The 21,623-nt window shown below is 46.2% G+C and overlaps 1 protein-coding gene across 2 annotated transcripts in view; it reads right to left on the reverse strand.

Moving 5' to 3' along the window:
• Window positions 1-9,810: 9,810 nt before the first annotated feature.
• Window positions 9,811-21,623, reverse strand: part of LOC135904162 (saccharopine dehydrogenase-like oxidoreductase) — a 75,597-nt gene continuing 63,784 nt past the window's right edge. For both annotated transcript variants that reach the window (XM_065434771.2, XM_065434770.2), the window contains 3 exons: window positions 16,015-16,141; window positions 12,882-12,963; window positions 9,811-10,093 (listed from right to left, as the gene is read on the reverse strand). In XM_065434771.2, the coding sequence (XP_065290843.1) occupies window positions 9,997-10,093; window positions 12,882-12,963; window positions 16,015-16,141 (306 nt within the window). In that variant the 3' untranslated portion in view covers window positions 9,811-9,996. The remainder of the gene's footprint in view (window positions 10,094-12,881; window positions 12,964-16,014; window positions 16,142-21,623) is intronic.

Below are 21,623 nucleotides of genomic sequence, written 5' to 3' on the forward strand. Positions count from 1 at the left end.
AGGATAACGGTACACTCTACAGACGGATCTAACCTTGCAAAGGCGTGCCAGCAACCGCTCCACCAGAGAGTCTCTTTAACCCGTGTGGGGATAAATGTGCATATGAACAAGCCCTTCATCACATCATACTGTTCACTCGGCATATTAACGTGCACCCAATGCAGCGCACACGAGCGTGTTTATTTATTTATTTATTTATTTTTTGCATTTCACCCCCATTGAATTTCCCGGCTAGAGCGCGGGATATGATCCCGCGCGGGGCCGCGAATCGCAACGCCAAAGCCACTACACCAGCACGGCGGGTTATCGTTAGTCGATCCGCCATACTGTCGCAATAATGTAGGGAATACGATCACTATAACAATGAGGTATTTCGTGACATGCCAACGGAGGCATCGGTGCACACGATCGAAAGCGTTTGCGGCGCTGTACGAAGCTCAGTGTCTTTCCACTGTGCCAGAAACGGCCGCCTCCTTCAAGGCGCGCGCTGCGGAGTGGTGGCGAATCTCGCAAAAGTTATAACACAGCAGAAAGTTGTTGTTTGAGAATATCGCCCTTGAATAAAACTTGCCTTTGCTCTGCAAGGTGCACCTGCATGGTTGCTGACCATTAGCGAGCCCTTCGTCACAGAAATCTGTCACGCGTTCTTGATCGTGATGAGCCGTTTTGTCTGATGAGCTCATCAAAGTTTCACTAAAACCGATTTCCACAGTGCGTGGCGCCTGCGCCTGTTTCCCCCTTCCTTGTGGCCCAGGTTCCGGCATAAATGTGTCAAGAAAGGCACATGTCCGACATTCATAGAGTGATATAAATATTAGAAATGACAGTACAGAAAGCAAGGAATAGAGCAAATTTAATTTGTAAACCTTAAAGGCATCGCTCGAGGTCGACGCATGGGTATTGTGTTTGCTCTCGCTATAGCGGACCCGGCGATCTCATCACGGAAAGTCGCCTTTCTTAACTTCTTTCATTCTCGAGAACAGTTGGCATTGATGTTTCGCTGTTTTCGCCAAAATTTATTTACGCCGTGCGCTGGCGCGCAAATATCCGCAGTGAAGATTGAATGTTTCATCTTTTGTTGCCCAAACTTTCTTACGGGGTCTAAAGAATTGAACTTCCGCCACAATTTGTCAGGTTGTAGTGACGGGGAAGAAAAAAGTAGCAATAACTGCCTATCAAAAAATTAATTCTTGATTGGGCTAACTTGTGCCACTAAAATCAAGTAACATTCAAAGACAAACAAAAGCGCTGAGGACAGTAGACAATCGTCGAAAATCTGATTAGCGGGTAAAGCTCGTCGATAGTTATATATGACTCCGTCAACGGTTCCAAAGTAATCGCTGATGCCCATGTGTGCCTTCCAGAAAGTACAACATAATTCCGGTCCCGCATGCACTGCACCAGGTTCGGTCACAATAAACCACAGATAGAAGCATCAATAATATTCCAGAAACTTCGGAAAATGCATGCGCGTCCTGCGCCCAGTGAAAACTTTAACCTCATAACGGGTAAAATGCAGTCCCCGGAATAAGGATAAACAAGTACACGTGTCAGTATAATCCGGAGTACTAATGGTAGTCGCAGTCTCAGTTCTTGCCGAATTAATCACTTGGGTTGTTACTCTGCCAGCAGGATTGGTATGTACTGCAACTGCATTTTATTTTTTAATACACCTTGTAAGCCAGCTGTATTGCCTTGCTCAATCACATTGCCAAGAATAGCTGGGTGTTGTGCAAGCGCAATGTCTGGTATTAAGAAATATGTATTCAGAAATACCATTTTAGAAACAAAGAGTGAATTTGGGCAAGGCAGCGCTTATTCACTGACAAAGTCCTCTGGATGCTTAAAAATGAAAAAAAAATAAAACTTACGCTACAACTGCACATGTGAGCGTCCACACAACGCTAGTATCACAGTAAATTTGCGCAATATCAAAACCCGCATACTTCCTTAAGGAAAATACCGTCAACTAAACTGTTCGCATAGAACATAATGTACTAATGGGGGCGATGGAGCTGAGAAAGCAGCTCCATTCATTACATGTGCCCATTGCAATGTTCATGACCCAGCTTATTCGTGTACATTTCTTTTCAAATTTTGCGGGCATGTCACTCCACCCACGCATCGCATTTGCAACTGTTTATGTTCAGGCGTCATCACAGTGAGTGTTGCTGCAGACGTCCATCGTCTAACCAGCAAGAAGCGTCACTCCTGACACTGCTGTTCATCGTACCAGCGACCAGTGATGTAACTAAAAAGGCACTTTCCTTAATCTCGCGCCAATTGTCCGGTATGAGCTACACACCTTGCCTGACTGAGTCAAGTCGTCATTGATTTTCGTGGCCTCTTTCATGGTGCGCTTTGTATTTCCCACTTTTGATCGACGCTGATCTATAGATATGTTCGCAATCACTGAACATGCACTGGTGCTTACTCATGCATATATTTTTTTCAAGGGCGATATACTTTCACTCATTTTTACTCGGACTAATTGGCCCTCACCCTCCCATCACCCCCACATACACTTTCGAACACACACTGTTTGTACTCGTTTTGGTTCATACTTAACAGCTGCTCGATAATGCTCCTACTCGTTTCCACTCACACTCACCAGCACTTCAAGTTCACACTCACGACCACGTAAACTCACGATCCCTCACTTCAGTTCATACCCACTTTAATGGACGCTCACTCACCCTTTATACACACGTGTACTCAAACTCACCGGCACTCATTTCCGTTTTTGATCACGTCCAATCACGCAGTGCGTCACTCGTTCTCACTCTATCCCACGAACTAGAAATCATTGTGTAGCGAGTGTAAGTTAGTGTGGTCACGAGCAGTAAATTATTCAGCAGTAAAAAATAGAAGATATTGTTAACAAAAGCTAAATTCCAGGAATTATTGCATGACTAAGACACTGAAAAGAAAATTAGTGGTTAAAATTGAAGGCCTATCCTGTGATATTCATAGGAAATCTAGGAGTTGCCAAATACAACGAAATCGCAGAAGACGTGATGTGGTGTATTATGAGATCTGTGTGACAATACAGCAACGGGGTTCTCTGTATTTCTGAACCAGCATTTGTCTTTTCTCCTTGCTTGCCGCAAAACATAACGGGCGGATGTAATTACATGTAAGCAGGGAAGTCCGCTTCATGCAAATGCTGCCTCAATAACGTACATAGTGCGTTGTTCAATAACCATTTGTTAAAGTCGTCTAGTTGGTATGAACTTCACATCCCTGAGTGCATTTACCCGACAACTTATAAAGACACTGTAGGAAACAATTTACATATGCGACGAACGGCTTAGGGATTTTTCGGCATCAGAGCAACACCCTGAATCACGTCAATCCCTTTGAAAAAAACAGCGAACCGATAAATTCAACGCGAAAAACACCTTTCGAATCATCAACCTGCACACTGAATGTAACCATTAGAATTGCTTATTGCTATGCACACTGGTAGATGGCTACCAAGAAAAGAAATCCAGCAAGAAAAACGGAAGTTAACCTGTGCTTAACAAGCACACCGATATACTTTGCACCTTTGAGCACTTCACGTCAAAACCAAGAGAAAGGCGCTTACCAAAAAGGTGTTCTGAAGTGTATTGGACATTTAGGCAGCCATAAAGAAGCGGTATCGACTGCCCTACGTCATAGTCTTGCATATGAATGAATGAATGAATGAATGAATGAATGAATGAATGAATGAATGAATGAACCTTTATTTGAAGCAGTGACTTTTCAGTCGAGATGGGAGGGCCCCTTATTCCAGGAACCCTGTGGCTTGGATCGCCCTCCGGGCCCGGGCGACGAGTTCGCGCTGGTCGACCAGGTCCAGCTTGGAGATCGCAGCCTTCCACGTTTCAGCAAGGAGGCTTGGGTCTGCGTCTGCTGGCTATTAACGCGATAGCGTTAAGGAGCTCGTGTCGCAGAAAAGCCGGTGTCGTCGGCGTCGGTGTCGGCGTCGGCGTTTGCGGCGTTGACCGTGAGCGATAAATCACGGCAGGCGCTTCATAAATAAAAAGCAACTTTTAGTTGTGTCGCTGTGATGTTTGCTCGGGTGTTCTTGCATTGCAGGAAGATGTGCGCCAGGGTGTCTGGCACGTTGCAGTGTGGACATTTAGTCATTACTCTAAGCACCTAATAACAACCGGAGGTCCCAATAATGTTTTTGACCATCTATCTCATATCTCTCAAAACTCGTAAACATGTATATTGGGAAGTAATAAACTTTATGTAAACTTGTAAGTATTCCGCTTTTCTGTTGTAGTGACTCATGATGTATGAAAAAAATTCTAGCTGTAATGAACAACGCGAAATGAAAAGTAAAACGCTGGTGAAGCTTTGAAATTCTGAGCCTAATCCCTAAATTATAATAACGTATTTCAGCCTGTCACACTTCCGATATACAATTGGCTGCACCAGTAAACAAAATGCCCTAGATCAATAGAAAACTGGCTGAGCAGATTTTCACATTAATCGCTGGGAAGAGATGGCGATCGTCATTGACTTCTATGTTGGAGCTCCACCGAGCGCTCGTTTTTAGGTTTCTCCGCGACAGCCTGCCAGAGTTGCCAAACACAAGCAGGACTAACGTGCACCGACTACGAATTCTGCAAACTCACACAATCCATGTTTATCACGACGTTCCCAGCTGTGATCTGTGAAACTATGATCCTACAGTTTTTACGAGTGTCACTGCCCAAGGCTAACCCGCTGTCTGCAAGGAAAGACATCGAAGCGCTCAGCGTTCACATACACCACATATCTCGCGTAACGCAACGCAAGAGCTCTGCGCTGCATTTTCCAGCCTTGTGGCTCGTTCACGTCCATCAGTGACGTCAGAGAGGTTCATAATAAAATGGAGGATGGAATTGGTTGATACTCAGAGAACAATGAGCGTCTCTGAAGCCAACGTTTCTACAAAGGAACTTGTCTTCGTAAGGCCATTAGGTGCAACCATTTCAGAGCTTTTGCTTAGACCATTTTCTCAGAGCAGTTCACGCTCGAGAAACGAGATGGCGCTTTCGGAGGCGCGCCATTCGTTGCCTCAGACGAAGGCGCACAAATGCGTACCTATTACCGCTTCTACACTGCTACTCTGTGTTCAGCTGTCCTGATGTGGAGATGGGTGATTGCTAACGCACTGTGCTTGATTAAGGCTGCAAAATGTGAAACGGCAGAAGGAAGGCGTGCGCAGTAGTAGGCTCTAAAACGATGCCTGACGTATAAGCGGTGTACTCAGTCTTTGTACCCAAGTTCACGAACCTTTGCTGCACACGAACTGGCTGTCTTTCCGGCCCTTCGCGACGCATCGCTTTCCTTGTGGATAAAAAAAATCACTCATCTGTCGGTGGTGCAACGCTAACCTACAAAAGAAAGGACTTCAACTCCGTATTCAACCTCGGAACCTCGGCAAGATTGAGTGCCGCTCAATATGCGGCGACAAAGGGACCAGCACCACTTCCTGGAATGCAGTTTCTCGCTTGTTATCTGCACACATCCACACCAATTGGCAATCAATCTTACGCCCACTCTGTCGCGCACGTCTCAAGAATAAGCATTAGTACGACCTTGATGAGGGCTAGTTGGTTCATACTTAGAACTGATGTTGAACAGCGCGAATAAAACAAGGATGCGAGGAAACAAATACCAGAGACGAGCGCTGTGGTATTCGTTTCCTCGTGTCCTTGTTTTACTGACGCTATTTAACCTCTGTTCGAAACTAGAATAAGCGAATGGGCGAACTCTAGGATCAGTGCGCCGAAGCAGGGGTGACTACACCGAAAGCACACAAATCTTCAAAGCGGTATCTTTCGTGGCGGTCCATAGAGCAAGCGAGTGACCAGCAATAATAAGTCTGCCACAATCTATGACAAGTAGGAAACATCTACGTTCCAAGCGTACTGCGCAGCAAGAACAAGTCTACCGCACCTGAGCCCACACGTGAGCGATTAAGCAGACAATAAAAAAAATGTGCTTGTGACCACTCCCAGGAACTTTATTCGACAAGGCACAATGACCTCCAGTAGCACTCACTTGTCTTCTGAAGATTTTGCCAAAACTTCGTGTCATCAGCTCAGTTACCTTCTAAGATATCCGCCGAAACATAGGCTTTCTGAGCCGCATCAAGGGCCGTCATGCACACCCATTGCAACACGGACGCAACGGAGACAGCTGATGCAAGCAATAGTTGATTCTATGGGCTAGTGAGTAATCCATTATTACATATACTAAATAATCTTTCTTAACGCTTTCTTTTTTGAGCATGCTGCTTGTTTGATAAATTAGACAGACAATATCAGAAGTGACCGCACAGAGAGCAAGGAGTTGAGCAAACTTAATTTGGAAACCTTTTGCGCGTCAGTCGAGGCCGAGGTATGGCTATTGTGTTTGCTCTCACTCCAGCTGTAGTGGCAATCTCATCAATGAAACTTGTCTGTCTTCAGTTCTTTCATTCGCGGGAACAGCTCTCAATGATGATTCGCAGTTCTAGCCAAAATTGAATTACGCAGTGTGCTGTTCAAACTCTTTTGCGCAAACAAACAGGGACAAAGAATAGAAGAAACACAAGGACGAGCGCAAATAACCCATATTGAAGGCCTAATGTCTCTTCTTTTGTTCCTCTAAACTTTGTTGCGGGGTCTGCAGAATTCAAGTGTCACCATAATCTAATCCGTAGAATTATTGGTAGTCGCAGGCCCTCTTCTTCATCAATTGATGACATTAATCGTCACTCTGCCTGCAGCACTGCGGTATATTCTGGAACTGCGCTTTGTTTTGTAAAGCTGCCTGAAAACCAGGTATCCTCGCTTGCGCAACCACCTTTCCAAGAATAGTTGGGTGTTGCGAAAGAACAATGGTTGTTACCGAGGAATAGATTATACAAGTTCTTGTGCACACCGTAATAGGAAACCAGCAGCAAATTTTGGGCATGCCTCCGCAATCGTAGCTGCGAAACACGCCTGAGAGCTTAAAAAAGAGAAAAAAAATACTTGTCTGATAAGAGCAGATGTGAGAGTCCACTTAGCGTTTTCATGACAGTAAACTTGCTGAATACGCAGAACCGCATACTTTCAATAACAAAATATAAACGATGAAGGGTTTGCGAACAACATAATTTTGTACTAGAGACGATGGGCGTAGACAAGACACAATGTCATTCAAGACGTGTTCGCACTGACATGTAGATGACGTAGGTTGTCAGTATACGCAACGTTTGCGAACGTGCAACTCCACCTAGGGATCACATTCGCAATTGTTTATGCTCATGCATCAGGACAATAATTGTTGCCCTCAAATGTCCGTGGAAATGCCATCAGGAGGAAACGTTGCTCCCGATCCCGCTCGTCATTGTGCCAGCAACCAGTGATGTACTTATAATGACCGTTTCCTTACTGTCACACCGAATGTATGGCGTGGGCCACTCGTTTTGCCTAGTCGTCATTGATTTGCGGGGCCTGCTTCCATGGCGCACTTTGCATTCCCCTTTGCTATAGACGCTGCTCCAGAAATGTGCTCGGATAGTGCGGAGAACAGCTAGAACGGCGCAATCCGTGGCTGTACAATTATACTGTCTCAGCAATATTTTTCAGGCTACATACTCACACTCGTGTGTACCAACTTCTACCAGTATATATATATATATATATATATATATATATATATATATATATATATATATATATATATATATATATATATATATATATATATATATATATATATATGTATGTATGTATGTATGTATGTATGTATGTATGTATGTGTGCGCGTGTGCGTGCGTGTGCGCGTGTGCGTGCGTGCGTGCGTGTGCGTGCGCGTGTGCGTGTGCGTGTGCGTGTGTGTGTGTGTGTGTGTGTGTGTGTGTGTGTGTGTGTGTGTGTGTGTGTGTGTGTGTGTGTGTGTGTGTGTGTGTGTAATATAGCCCTTATACTTTTTTTCCTAATGTCCTACATGTATTTTTGAGAGAACACAGAAACACAAAGAATTGCCAACATCAAACTGTTTCATTCGTTACTGGGAACTCCGTTTTTGCACGCCTTCTTTGTTTGTGGTCTCTCTACTTTCTTCTTGCCACCAAACCTCCAATCGCCTCTCACTAATCTCTGTTGCGCATGTTCACTTTCTCCCTGCTATCCCTGAACCCAACATCTTCAAGGAGGCCAGAGGAGCTCAAACCGGCAGCTAAGTTCTAATAAAAACATTCTCGCTCGCAGCAAGAGGCTAAATTTATCTGCTATTGCGTCAGGCGTGCCGTAACAACGGTGCCATATGTGCACGTGGCACATCCATGATCGCATGATGGCTACTTTCCTCTACGCAATAGCGACAAATTAAGGCGCGTAGGTTGTACAGTTGTGAAGAAATAAGCGATTATATAACAAATTCTCGTTACATGTGGTTTCAGAAAGCGACCCCCGCTGATCTATTTTAAGGAACTTGAAGGAGCTAGGTCTCATAAATTTTGATAATACCGGTAGCTTCTAGATGTGGGTCTTGTTGCGCAAGTTCTCGCCGCCAACCTGAATAAGCTTCCCTGTTTTTAGTGTTGCTCCCGATCTTACAGAGGTTGTTAACGCGCAGCGCGCGCACATTGTGCTGTGTCTTTGACGACGAATACCCGCAATGTGTCGATCCCCGAAGAGTCTGCACCTAGATCAACGCACTTACAGGTTCATCATTGGATGTGAAGCGCGACAGGGACGACGCCTGCACCGTTAATTTTTAATGGGCATCCTCTTTGAGTATCCTCTGTTTCCCGCGTCCTACATACTCCGGTGGGGCAGCGCGCGGGTTGCTCTCGCCATCTATCGCTTACATGCGGAAGAAGCGCGGTGGCGTTTTTTCTTTCGTAGTCAAGGTGGCGCTTCATGTCCCCCGACGCTCGATGTAGAAGAATCTCATGGGAACGCTTGATCTCAAGAAATAGCGAAGGAAGTGAAAAGGCTACGATCAAGCGTCACTTGACAATCTTGTCAGTTGTAGAGGGCAAAGCAGGCGATATGAAACCTCCCCTCTGCCTTTTAAATGCGCGCACTGCCGGTTGCCCAATGAAAAATTCAGCGAAAAAACAGCTGAATTCATAGTTTTCTGGAATAGCACCCACGTAAGTATACTTGTTTTAGTGCACTGTACAAAATTTAACACCGTTAGGGGATTTCCCTGTCCCATGTCCCATTTATAGAGAACGACAACAGAGCTCTAACTAGGCGTGCGATGAGAAAAGACGTAGTTGAAAACATTGTAATCATTCTGAAAGCCAAACCAAGATGCAAACAGACAACAGCGTAACAAGACATCTTCTAGCTGTATTTCACAAGACGTCTTCTCGACATGCAAAAAAAATATGTATCGTAGCCGTCTCGAATGCTTGTATACTTTTTAGCACATTTTGACTCTTTCAAGACGGCTACAATATGCATGATTCGGAACCGTACAGGAGAATATTTTCTGTTATTTTGGAAGCTCAATTCGCCGCGTGAGCCCTTCGTAATCAAGTAGGCTAGCTGCCCGGTAACCTAAATACTTTTTCTGCTCGTAATGGGTGTAGCCTACACGCTAGCTTACTTGGGCTCTCAAGAATATGTGAGCTCAATTCAGTCTTTCTTGGCCGAGTGGGGGGCACATGATATGTTCCCTCGCCTCTCCACTACTTGCGGAGGTAACTGTTTTTCTGGTGCTCCGCTCTGCAGTTAAGATTCCCAAAAGGCTGTGTGCAGCGTTTCGTATATTTAAAAGACCACAAGATACTTGAATAAAGCTTCGCACCCTCTACTTGCGCTTGTTTGAGACAGTGGAATATGAAACGTGTCATCATAACATTTATTCCCTGAAGTCGACGCTCCCGGGGAGCAATTGCAGGAATAGGTTGCCAGGCTGAACCAACCTGCCGAAACGTAATCTTAATGATAGCATCATCACTATCTCAGCAACCACCATCACTGCGAAAGGAATGCCCCTGGTGCTGGCGACGTGTGTTCTTCAGTCTCACTGAGATACCACGGCCATGTGGAAGCCACGTTGCTGAATCCTTTCCAGGTAGGACGTCCCATCCAGGGCCACTCCCGGGCTCAGTACTCCGCCCCTGCGACATCACACAACTGCATGTACTCGTTACGCTCAAACATACTGCGTGCTACCAGTACATCCTTCGCCTATAATTTAGAGGGATATTATGAGAGGATTGTGCCAAAGTATTCGGCAGTTTGTAGCGCCATTCCGAGCCATCTTTCAGCTTCGGAAGGCTGTCTGTCAAGCGCCAACCACACAAAGCAACCGGAACACACCGCGTTGCCGCAAGTCGCCGTGTGTATTGTTGCGGTGGTGCAACCTACCTATAGTTACTTTAGGTGGTGCACCTTATCTCAAGAAAGCGTTTCGCATAATCGTCGTAAGATGTCTTGGAGCACTGCTTTTCGTATTTCTATGTCGATTTGAAAAGCACGTACAATTTTTCAGAAGTGCGCCGATGACCACCGAGTGGCGCACTTATTTACACCGGGATGTACAGCGACTACTAATAGTTTGCTTCAAATATAATGCAAAGCACACCTTCATGATCTGTAATAATATCACGACATAGCGCAACACACATATTCGCGCACATAAGCGACCTGACTCCTTTGAAAACCGCAGCCGAGAAACCGTATAACAGGCGCTTCTTAATAGGTATTTACTATCGGTCTTACTATTTTCATCCATACAATTATTATGTTCAATACAGTAGGCTTAAGGCAAGAATTTGCACGTGTGGTAACTTGTTTAGAGAACGCATAGTTGTATCGCGGATATGCTGATGTCTAGTACTGACATCGACGCGCTGGTTGTTTACGATGCTGTGTCGAGGGAGCCAAACCTGTTGCCAGTTCAGTAAACAATTAAACAGTGCATCTCAAAAATTAAATGATGCACCAGTATAAGAACACGCACAGATACACCCATCTACGCTGTCACTATTCATTCAGGTAAGCACCGGCGAGTGCAAATGGCAGCCTTCGAGAACGACACTGTACAGACGTTGAAAGTGCTCCATATATGTGCTGCTGGCGAAGGCTGAAGCTGATGCATTTCATCTTCGGAAACATATTTGATTTCAATTTAGGCGTAACTAAATATACTTGTATATACAACCTCATGCGTTGTGCAAATCGCAATACCGGAGCAGTACGTTCGCTCATAGCCAATCGTATGGACCGTCGAAACTACGGTCAATGTCATTCGCATTCGCGATTCCACTCACAGCGGCACCATCGTCGGCCCACAATAAAGACCCTCGTCGTGCTTCTTGAGAAACCGGGTGATGATTGGCACTGGCTTTTTGCGAATCCGCAGCTGTCACCGGACGCCTCGGCAGCTGGGCGGGTAGCGCCGCGACCCCTGATTGGTGGCGCTGACGAGCGCCTTCCGATGCTTGGACAAGTATCTGACATTGTTTAATAACATTCTAGCGCTGGCGAAGGAAGACGGAGGGGAGACGTAGGCAGCACGATGCTGACATGACATTTGCGCTGTATGCGTCTCGCCTTGGTCCTCGTAGACAAGCGCTGCAATATTATCCAAGTTCGAATACCAACACGCCCAACATACACCAGTGCTACAGTTCACCTGGAATATATAGGTAGGTCTCATCATCTCGACGCGTCACGGTCTCCACGACCGACGCGCGTAGGCGCGTGCCCAAGCATGCGTGTGTTTTTCCCCTTGTGCTATTTGACAACGCCACGGAAGATAGGCTCTAAAGTGCAAATCGGAGAATGGGCAAAATTTCGCATGACACCACATCAAGTTCAATCGGTTGAACTTGTAAAGGTCCGTGTTTTTGTGGGAGCAAAAAGCACTTGCACGACGCCCTTTGCACGAGTCAGGTGCCGGCCTCACTCGGAAAAAGAACCCGGCTAAAGGCAGTGCGGCTGCTGGCACTGGCGGAAAACAACACCCAGGCCATTGAATTGAACCTAATAAACCGAATGCCCATTCATATGCCTCGAGGGCTCCATGATCTTCAATCGCTTAATAATGTATGAAAAGTATCCACCTTATGACTTCACGTGACATTCTTTTCACACGTGCCGCTATATCCTAAGAAAAAGTACGGGAACCAAGAAAGATGGAAAAATTACATTCGAAATATAAAAAATTCAAAGTACCATTTCGAAATATCTGGCGCAGCACATTTCCTTTTTCAGAAGCGCGATATATATGTGTTAGCTTGTTTCGTACACCTTTAAGAAGAATGTCCTACCATTCATTCCTCAGAATAGCAAGACAATATACTTTTCCGATCCAGAAAGCAGACGAACCTAGGACAGGACTATAATCTAACCAAGAAAAAGGAATCGCGGTGACTAGCACTGGTAGAATAGAAAAGGCTACCAAGATAGATCACCAACTAGATACGACTGGATCAGCACAGACTTAAGCAAAACACTTCCGTTGAGGCCTTGTCAAAAATAGTAGAATGGGTAAAACTTGCTTATTTTCGATACACTATGCCGAGAAAATTACATTGAACATTTATAAAATCTACGATAACATTTTTGTCGTTTCATTCTTTATTTTTATTTTTTGCTGGGTTCATCCCATGGCGGCCCCTATTTTGATTTTGAAGCTGACAATTGTCAGGAATAAAAAAAGTAACAAGCTCGTCAATCAAGAGCTGGTCGCTGTCACTACGGCCTAATGTGAACGATATAAAGCTTCTATAAGTTCTGGTAGGAAATTCTGTACTGCGCTGGCGATGCTGCTTGCAAGCGATGGAAAACAAAAAACAGCTCATTAAATGTAGCTAACGTAGTACAAAGGCATCATTCAGTCGAGGCGGTCATCGCGTGCCTTGGAACAGGAAGAGGAAGCCGAATCACTCCACAACTCACTCGACGGCCATGTTCTTTTTCTCCTTGAGCACCACCACTGCCACTTGCACCATGCACATGGACGTGGTCACATACGCCGGATCTGCAATATCATGAAAGAACGAGCACACTTGAGGCAGCTATAGCGCAAATGAAAGAAATCTATGGCGCAGTCCTACACCAATTGCATTCCGCACTCCCAAGGTTAACGCTTCAAGCTTTACTTTTACCTAGCTGACTAGAGGTGTTAGTTGAATCTACTTCCTGAGTGCTGACTACGCTACCCAAGTACGTGAGCAGGTATTTTTACCACGTGACAGTCACACCGAAACGCAAGTAGGCAACCACGGACGACGAACACAGTAGTAACGAGCTTTTGAACTCTTCAGCGGCACACTCGCGCATAGAAAAAGAAAGCAACGCGTCACTCCTGCCGACGACCGCCACAATCTTTTGTCCAAGGTGATACAAAAAAAAGATGAAAACGAAAAATAAACGTGCTGTACAGTAAATGCTTAAAATATCTCGTATGTCCTTGAGCCTGCGCATATACGCCAGCTACAATTAACAAGCGACAAAACAGTTTCAATGCACTGTAACCACACTGAATTACGTGTTGCGGTGTGCCATCGTTACGTGTATAAGAAAGTATAAGGAGATTTCGGAAGCGCTAGCTACCCAAAAGATTCAAGTAGCAGTGCATTATCTTGCTTCGAAAATTATATTTAATGGCATGCTAGATGAAGAGGTTTGTGTTCTTTTCCATAAGGTACACATAACAATAGGAAAATTTTGCTTCAAAAGCAGCGGAATTCTGAAAAGATTATTTTGTTCAGCTATTGAAGATTTCTACCTAGCGTCCATGCTTGTGTTGTTCCAGAAATTTCCATTGCGTAATCAACTTATCCCGTTTTTTTTTTTACTCCTACAAAAGCGTACAGAGGGCTTTTCAAATAACTACAAGTTTTCGATCTGATTGTAATTTGGTTGCCAGCTGAAATAATTCACACGTTAATTATTTGTTCTTACTGTCAGCATACTAATTCCATGCCCGTGAGCTACGTATTCCGTATTATAAGCACACAGTCGCATCTGTAGGTAGTTTGGTGTTACATCGAACAAGGCTGCATAAAATTCGGGCTGCATATCATAAATAACTGAGATAGGCACATTCTTCCCTGTTTTCTTGAGCTAGCTAGTTGAATATCAAATATCAGTCGCACAGTTATTTAGATATTTGCTTTAGGGCGTCAGTCCTACTTGAAAAGAAAACTATATAACGTGTTCTGAAAAACCTGCACAAAGCTGAGACGAAGTGAAAAGCCTCAGGTCATCTAATGTAAGTCATGAATGTTCTCAACCAGAAACATGGGCGGCAACGGCGTCTGTAAATAAGCGACCAGCCACTGTAGAAACACTGATGACCTTTTGTTATTTCATAGCAAAGTCGTCACAGAAACTCTATTGTCTTTCTATTGGCTATATGCTGCTTTCCGTGGACCTTCTCATTAAATATATCAGAATAGCAACATGATTTTTTTCAAGGGTGTAACACATATATGGAGGTCAGTTAGTGGAGATCACTGCCGTGGCACTGCAAACGGGCTGCTCAAACACACAATGGCGTTATACTTTCATATTTCAGGGGTTCCATTCAAGATTCTGAATGCACAGCTACACAAGAGATGACTTCATCAAAAAAACTGCATAAGGTGTTTATGGACAGTGCAACACAACTTGTTAACGAGACATTCATGTCCTGCAATCAAACATACAAACTTGAAAGCACACTACACACATATTTGGAATAATTCTAACATGCATTCGATCAGCATGCGGTCATTTCGCTGGTCTGTGTCTTACCCATGAAATTGGGGGGAAAGGGGGTTGATACTGCATGAAATTACCCAAAATGCTTGGTGACTTACGTCAAAACGCACTTTGATCCTTTGATTAATTTACAGGAACACAGTGAACGAAAAGAGAGGCGATTTCAAAACCATATTATGAAGAAATTGGCAGAATGTATAGGGCAGTTGTTTATGCATCGTGGTGAGACCACTTTTCGACTTGTGCCGTGTTATTCAGGACGCATAATCTAACATATTTCGTGAGTTACATGTAAATGTGTCCCCTTGCTTGATGAAGACATTATCGTAACCATGCTGCATTGAGTGTGTGCTCTTCAGAATGGCCTTCCTCTAACAAATCTTGGATAACGCACAGCGCTGGCGAAGAAGGACAGAGATGAGACGTACACAGCACGATGCGCGAGCTTCAACATTTCATTGAAGGGAGAATTCATATTTCCATATATCATGCGCGAAAGCGCCAATCATCGCCAACACTTCAAACTGCTCTTTCGAAAAAAGCCATCTCTTTATCAAGAATTTCGATAGACCAAGCTCTTTCACAGTTTTCACCACGGCACCTGATAGTCTGTGACTCCATAATGTTACACACATGCTTATTTTTGTACCCGGCAAGAATCGCACAACCAGTAAACAGAGGAGATCAGCGTAACTCCCGACAGTGAACACATAGATGACTGTCACTGTACTTTTTCATACCTAAGCTATGCTCCCTTAGACGATCATTAAGATAACGTCCAGTTTGCTCTATGTGTTTCCTACCCAATGACCATAGCATTTCGTACACCACTGCCTCTTCAATATCAACAAAACGGTTTCGATACCTTTCAAACAACCAGGCGCACTTTTACGGCGCGTGTTTTGTCAACCAACACACGTTGATAAGTTCGCCTGGTGGAGAAAGAACTGTCGCGTTTAACCGAATAGCAATCTTTTTTAAAACAGTGTGCCATAATATGTAAAGGGGGCACAACCGTAACCTGTTCCTAATTTGACGCCTGTTCATTTACTGCATTTTGACAGCTACTTTCCTTACACCTTTTCAGCAAACCCTCCGCTATTGTAAGCTGCAAGATCATTGGGAAAACTGCCGCATACAAATGTGCAGAGTGCTTAATAGGCTTGATAAAGATGGCACGACGATGGCATGTAGTAAACAAGTACGAATGTTTCCGCGATTAAATCGTTGACGTTAGAGCACCATCATTACGTTATGCCATAACGCGCAATGTTATGCAAGTTAGAATGCCAACACGTTCAGCGTACAGCAGAGCAAAGCTTACCTGGTCCATCCAATCGGATGGTGACGGAGTGGTTCATCTTGCCCTTGTGACCCCGGTCCCCTGTCTCATCAAGCTTTTCCTTCCATCCACGGCCGCGCATGGTAATGCTGAAGGAGCAGCCCAACGCCTGAAACCGGACACATCAAAATTACTATGCACGCAAAGGCAAACAAATATTCGTTTTCGAAGACTACGCGCAACAGCGCAAAGAACCGAAAAAGGAAGAAGTAGACATTACAAGCGATGCTTGCGGATGATCATTGCAGGGACGGAGCTCATTTTTCGTCTCAACCTAAAGAGCGCCAGTGGGCTTATGTGTCCTTTTCTTAAGCAAAATCACTCCAAACCCGATTTCGTCATATTGAGATATAATTATAAAGTACCTGTCTGAAAACAACAACGAGAGAAGCGCATTTACCCTGTAAGCGTAAGTCTGGACCATATGCAGATGTGAAATTCTGCATCTCAGTTCAAGCTCTACGCGCCTTATTTTTCATCATCTCATACAGTTATTGTGAGTTTCGCACTCATATTACCGCGCATCGAAAATTTGCTGCCGCCTTCAAAATAGATGCACACTGTTGCCCACGATCTACAAGAGAGAGAGAGAGAGAGAGAATGAAGAGGAAAGGCAGGGAGGTTAACCAGATATGAGTCTCCGGTTTGCTACCCTACACTGGGGATGGGGGATAGGGGTTAGAAAGATGACAGAGAGGAAAACGAAAAAAACCGAAAAAAAAACCGAACGCGCACACATGGAGACACACACACAAAAGGCGTTCCAGTTAAAGTCGTTCACACAGGCCGGTAGATCGCAAGAAGCGCAAAAGCGCTTGCACGGCCTTCTTCTGTGACGGCAGGTCCTTTCAATGTTGCAGGATTCTTTTTTCGGATAGCGGTTGGTCGTCCAGTTGGTCAAGTTCCTGGCTGAGGCATGCCCTCTGTGGACTGTACTGCGGGCAGGTGCACAAAATACGGCCAATTGATTCTTCATGGCCGCAGTGGTAACAGGTTGGGGTGTCGGTCATCCCTATGCGGAAGGCATAGGCTTTAGTAAAGGCAACGCCCAACCAAAGTCGATATACAAGCGTGGCGTCTCTACGGCGAAGCTGTGATGGCGCTCGAAGACTCACGATCTGCAAAGAATACAGAATGCCATGCGCCCTGCTTCAAAAGCTCTTTAGTGGCTGACACTTCCGGCTGTTTACTGCACCTTGGCGCCATATGCAGTAATGGTTGACGGGGCGCTCTATAATGGCTATGTTGAGCGAAATCTTTGCCTCCCCAATGAACAGTTGGCGTTGAATTCATTTTGCTTTCAAATTGATTTCTCATTAACTTTCATTACATTATCAATTACTTTGCTAGACTCGGTATTTTCCCTCGGAATTCACGTGCAATTACGCGGAGAAGCACTTCACTTGCTTAGACGTATAACGTACTTGCATCTATCCCGTGCATGGGCCACAATGGCATCATGAGCTGGCGATTCTACCAGTGTATTATTTTCTCAGCATATGAAGCCAGCAGATAATGAAGCCAATAGATTTTTAATGAATGTAACGTTGAATGAATAAATAAAAAGTAAATGAAGCAGAAATAAAAGACACCTTCGCCCCAGTGGAAGCCGAAGCCACAATTCTTGCATAAAGCCTGCGACGCTGTACCGATTGACCTATATTTTCTTTTTTGCGTATTCGGGTATTAGTACAAAACGTAGAACTGCGAGTGTTAGCCACCTACACTTGCGGTCATGGCGGCGGATGGCAATCACTTTTTTATCCCTAGGCGTCGTTCTACATCAACTGGCTATCACTCTCTGGGCTATAGGTCTATCAGGCGTACACAAATACCAAAGAAAGTAAACAAAGGTTGTGAGAAGGGGGTGAGTGCAGCTGCTGCGGTTACTCAATCGGTAGAGTATCACACGCGTGATGCAAAGGTTTTGGGTTGTTCTTCCATCCTAGGAGGCTTTTTTCGGTTTCATATCTTTTAATTATTGTGGTCAAATTTCAATGGATGGATGGATGGATGCGAAACTTTAATAAGGTCCTGAGGTACGCGACTCAGCGCGCTGCTGGCCGCTCCCACGTTGGGACAGTCAGGCCTTGCCCGACCGCCACATCGTGGGCCCTCTGGACAGCCCATAGTTGCACCCCGGCATCAGGGCTCTTGATAGCGGCGAGCCACTTGTCTTCATTGATTTCTTCTGTGCCTCGTAACGAGGGGCAACGCCAGAGCATATGATCTAGGCTAGCGATGTCATTGCAATGCCTGCAAGAACTAGTGGCATAGGTGTCGGGATAAATTTTGTGGAATAAAGCCGGGCTGGGATATGAGCCTGTTTGCAGCAATCTGAGGGTCAATGCCTGCGCTCTATTTAACTTCTGGTGTGGAAGGGGAAACTCTCTCCTGCCGAGATAAAAGTGCTGCGCAATTTCGTTATATGTGGTCGGTTGATCTCTATTCTCCACCGCTGCGGGCCGGCGTTGGAGTTCTCTATGGTCGCGGAAAGTGAGACCTCGCGCCTTGGAGTGGGCCAGCTCGTTGAGGTTTGTGGGGCCTCCCGTGATGGATCCCATGTGAGTGGGGAACCACGTGAGAGTGTGGGTGGTGATGCTTTTGCCGGCGAGGATGCGACAGGCTTCCTTACACACGGCACCGACGCTGAAGGCGCGGATGGCTGCCCTGGAGTCGCTGAAGATATTGGCATGTCCGTCATCCAGGAGGGCCAAGGCAATGGCCACTTGCTCCGCCGCACGCGACGCCGTGCTTCGTACCGAAGCCGCGTTAACGGTCGAACCCCTGTGGTTGATTGACACTACCATGAAATTGTCGCTGTTGCCATACTGGGCCGCGTCAACGAAGCAGCTGCCTTCAGGGAGTTCTGTTGCGCGGCGTAGGAGCGCCACCGCTCTGGCCTTCCTTCTTTCTACGTTGCGCTGGGGATGCATATTGCGGGGGGCGGGCGATATGATGATGTTATCTTTCTGCTCTTTCGGTCTGCCTTGGTAGGCGTCTTCGACAGTGGCCGGGGGGACGCACATCTCAGTTAGGAGTCGTCTGCCCGCCCTGGTGCCGAGAGCCTGAGAATCTGTGCCCTTTCTTGTGCTTCTGCAATCTCTTCCAGGGTATTATGAATACCCAACTGCAGGAGTCGGTCGGTGCGTGTGTAGTTTGGTAGTCCGAGCGCGCTCTTGATCCCCCTCCTTATCATGGCATTTAGTTTGTCTCGCTCGGCCCTCTTCCAGACGTGCATGGCCGCTACGTAGGTAAAATGGCACAACAAGAAAGCGTGGACTAGCCTTAACAGATTCTCTTCGCTCAGGCCTCTCCTTCTGTTAGCTACCCGCCTGATTAGACCGATGACGCTATCCGTCTTCTTTGCTAATTTGTGAATGGTGATGATTTTGTGCCTGTCCCTTCGAGTGTCATTCCCAAGATTCGAATGGACGCGACTTTGGGAATGGGATCTCCGCAACTGGTGTAGAGATTAATGTCAATATCAGTGGGGGGTTTCCAGTTCTGTGGCTTGCGGCCCTTTCTACTTGGGCTGTAGAGAAGGAGCTCCGATTTCTTTGGGGAGCACCGGAGTCCCGTGTTGGTTAAAACGCGCTCTGTTGTGTTGACAGCTTCCTGGAGAGCGGCTTCGACTTGTCCGTCACTGCCACCCGCGCACCAGACAGTGATGTCATCCGCGTAGATCGTGTGAGCGATGCCCTGGACCTTGCCTAGATACCTTGAGAGGTCAACCATTGCGATGTTGAAGAGGAGTGGTGAGATGACTGATCCCTGGGGGGTGCCTCTTCTACTCAGCTCCATTGTCTCCGATTCCAAATCTCCAGCCTTGAGGATGGCGCATCGTTTGCTCAAGAAAGACCTGACGAAGGCATGGAAGGACGAGCCCAGGTCGAGCTTGGAGATGGCATCGAGGACGAACTCGTGACGGATGTTATCAAAGGCCTTCTCCAGGTCCAAACCAAGGATGGCTCTCGTGTCCCGAGTGCAGCGTTCCAGGATTTGGATCTTGATAAGCTTCATGGCATCCTGAGTGGAGAGGCCTGGCCTGAATCCTATCATGTTGTGAGGGAAAAGGTCGTTGGTCTCGGTATACTCGGCAATTCTGTTATGGATGGCGTGCTCGGCCACCTTCCCTACACATGACGTCAGTGAGATTGGGCGGAGGTTGTCGAGGCTCGGCGGTTTACCGGGCTTTGGGATTAGTATGACCTTCGCCAACTTCCATTCTTCAGGTACAATTCCCTGCTCCCAAATCCGATTTATCTCATCTGTAAGAAACTCGATCGATGCGTCCTCTAGGTTTCTGAGAGCCTTGTTCTTAATGTGATCCGGGCCGGGTGCTGACCTACCATTGAGGTCGTGTAGGGCGCGGCGGATTTCACTGATTTTGAAAGGCTCGTCCAGCAGGGAGTTCGGCTTCCCTTTGTATACTGGGTATGCCGCCTCATCGGCCACAGTTTTGAGCGGCAGGTACATCTTAGCCAACATCTCCAGCATGTCCTTTTCCGAAGACGACTTCTTGGCTTCGTGGAGCGCTTTAGCGAGGACACTTCTCTGGTTTGACTTGGTGCCGGAGTCGTCGAGCAAGTGTTTGAGAAGATTCCACTTCCCTCCCGTGCGCATCTGCCCATCGATTGAATTGCAAATTTCGTCCCATTGCTGCCTAGACAGGGCTTGGCAGTGCTCGTCGATCTGCTTGTTGATCTCGGCTATCTTTTTTCTGACCTTGCTATTCAAGCGTTAGCTTTTCCACCTCTCGAGAAGTGATTGCTTAGCCTCGAGAAGGTGTGCTAGGCTGCTATCCATTATGCGTGTCTGTAGATCCGTCTCTATGGTTTTGGTGGTGGAGGAGACATCTTGCAGAATTAGTGCGCACCACTGGACGAGACTCTCCGGCTTTCCTCCACGGGCGGCGCGGGCCTTGCGAACCTCAAGGAATTTGTCCCAGTCAGGCACCGAGAACGCCTTCTTTCTTTTCTGTTCCATTTGTAAGCTGGTGACCGTGATGTAGTGATCACTACCGAGGTCTATGAGCAGATTCGACCACATGGCTGAGCCAGCGTTTTTAACAAAGGCGAGATCCGGGACAGAGTCCCTGGTCGAGGAGGTGCCCCGTCTGGTGGGAAAGTGTGGGTCCGTCAATAGAGTCCCGCATCTCCCGCCTCCTGCCACAGGCTTCTACCCTTGACCGTGTCGTGCGTGTAGTTCCACGCGTGAAAGGGGGCGTTGAAATCGCCGGCCACAACCAGGGGAGAGTTTCCGGCGAGTTTCGTTGCCCTAGTGATGATGGTTTTGAAACTTTGTCTGTGATCGCTCGGGCTGCTATATACGTTAAGTATAAAAATGCTAGAGGTATTGGATTGGCTTGGGATGACTTCTACTAGGGATGTCTCCGTCTTGCTAGGCCGGACCCCTAGATCGTGTGCGACGAAAGTGAACTTGTTGCTGACTAATGTGCAGATTCCCCTGCCATCCCCACGGAGAGTAAGAGCTTTGTATCCCTGGAGTGAAACCTGATCAGTCATCGTTTCTTGCAATAATATAACATGTGGCTTTTCTTTGTGAGTTCGAACAAACTGCTGCAGGGT

The sequence above is a fragment of the Dermacentor albipictus genome, chromosome 10, assembly GCF_038994185.2.
Source record: "Dermacentor albipictus isolate Rhodes 1998 colony chromosome 10, USDA_Dalb.pri_finalv2, whole genome shotgun sequence".
NCBI lineage: Eukaryota > Metazoa > Arthropoda > Arachnida > Ixodida > Ixodidae > Dermacentor > Dermacentor albipictus.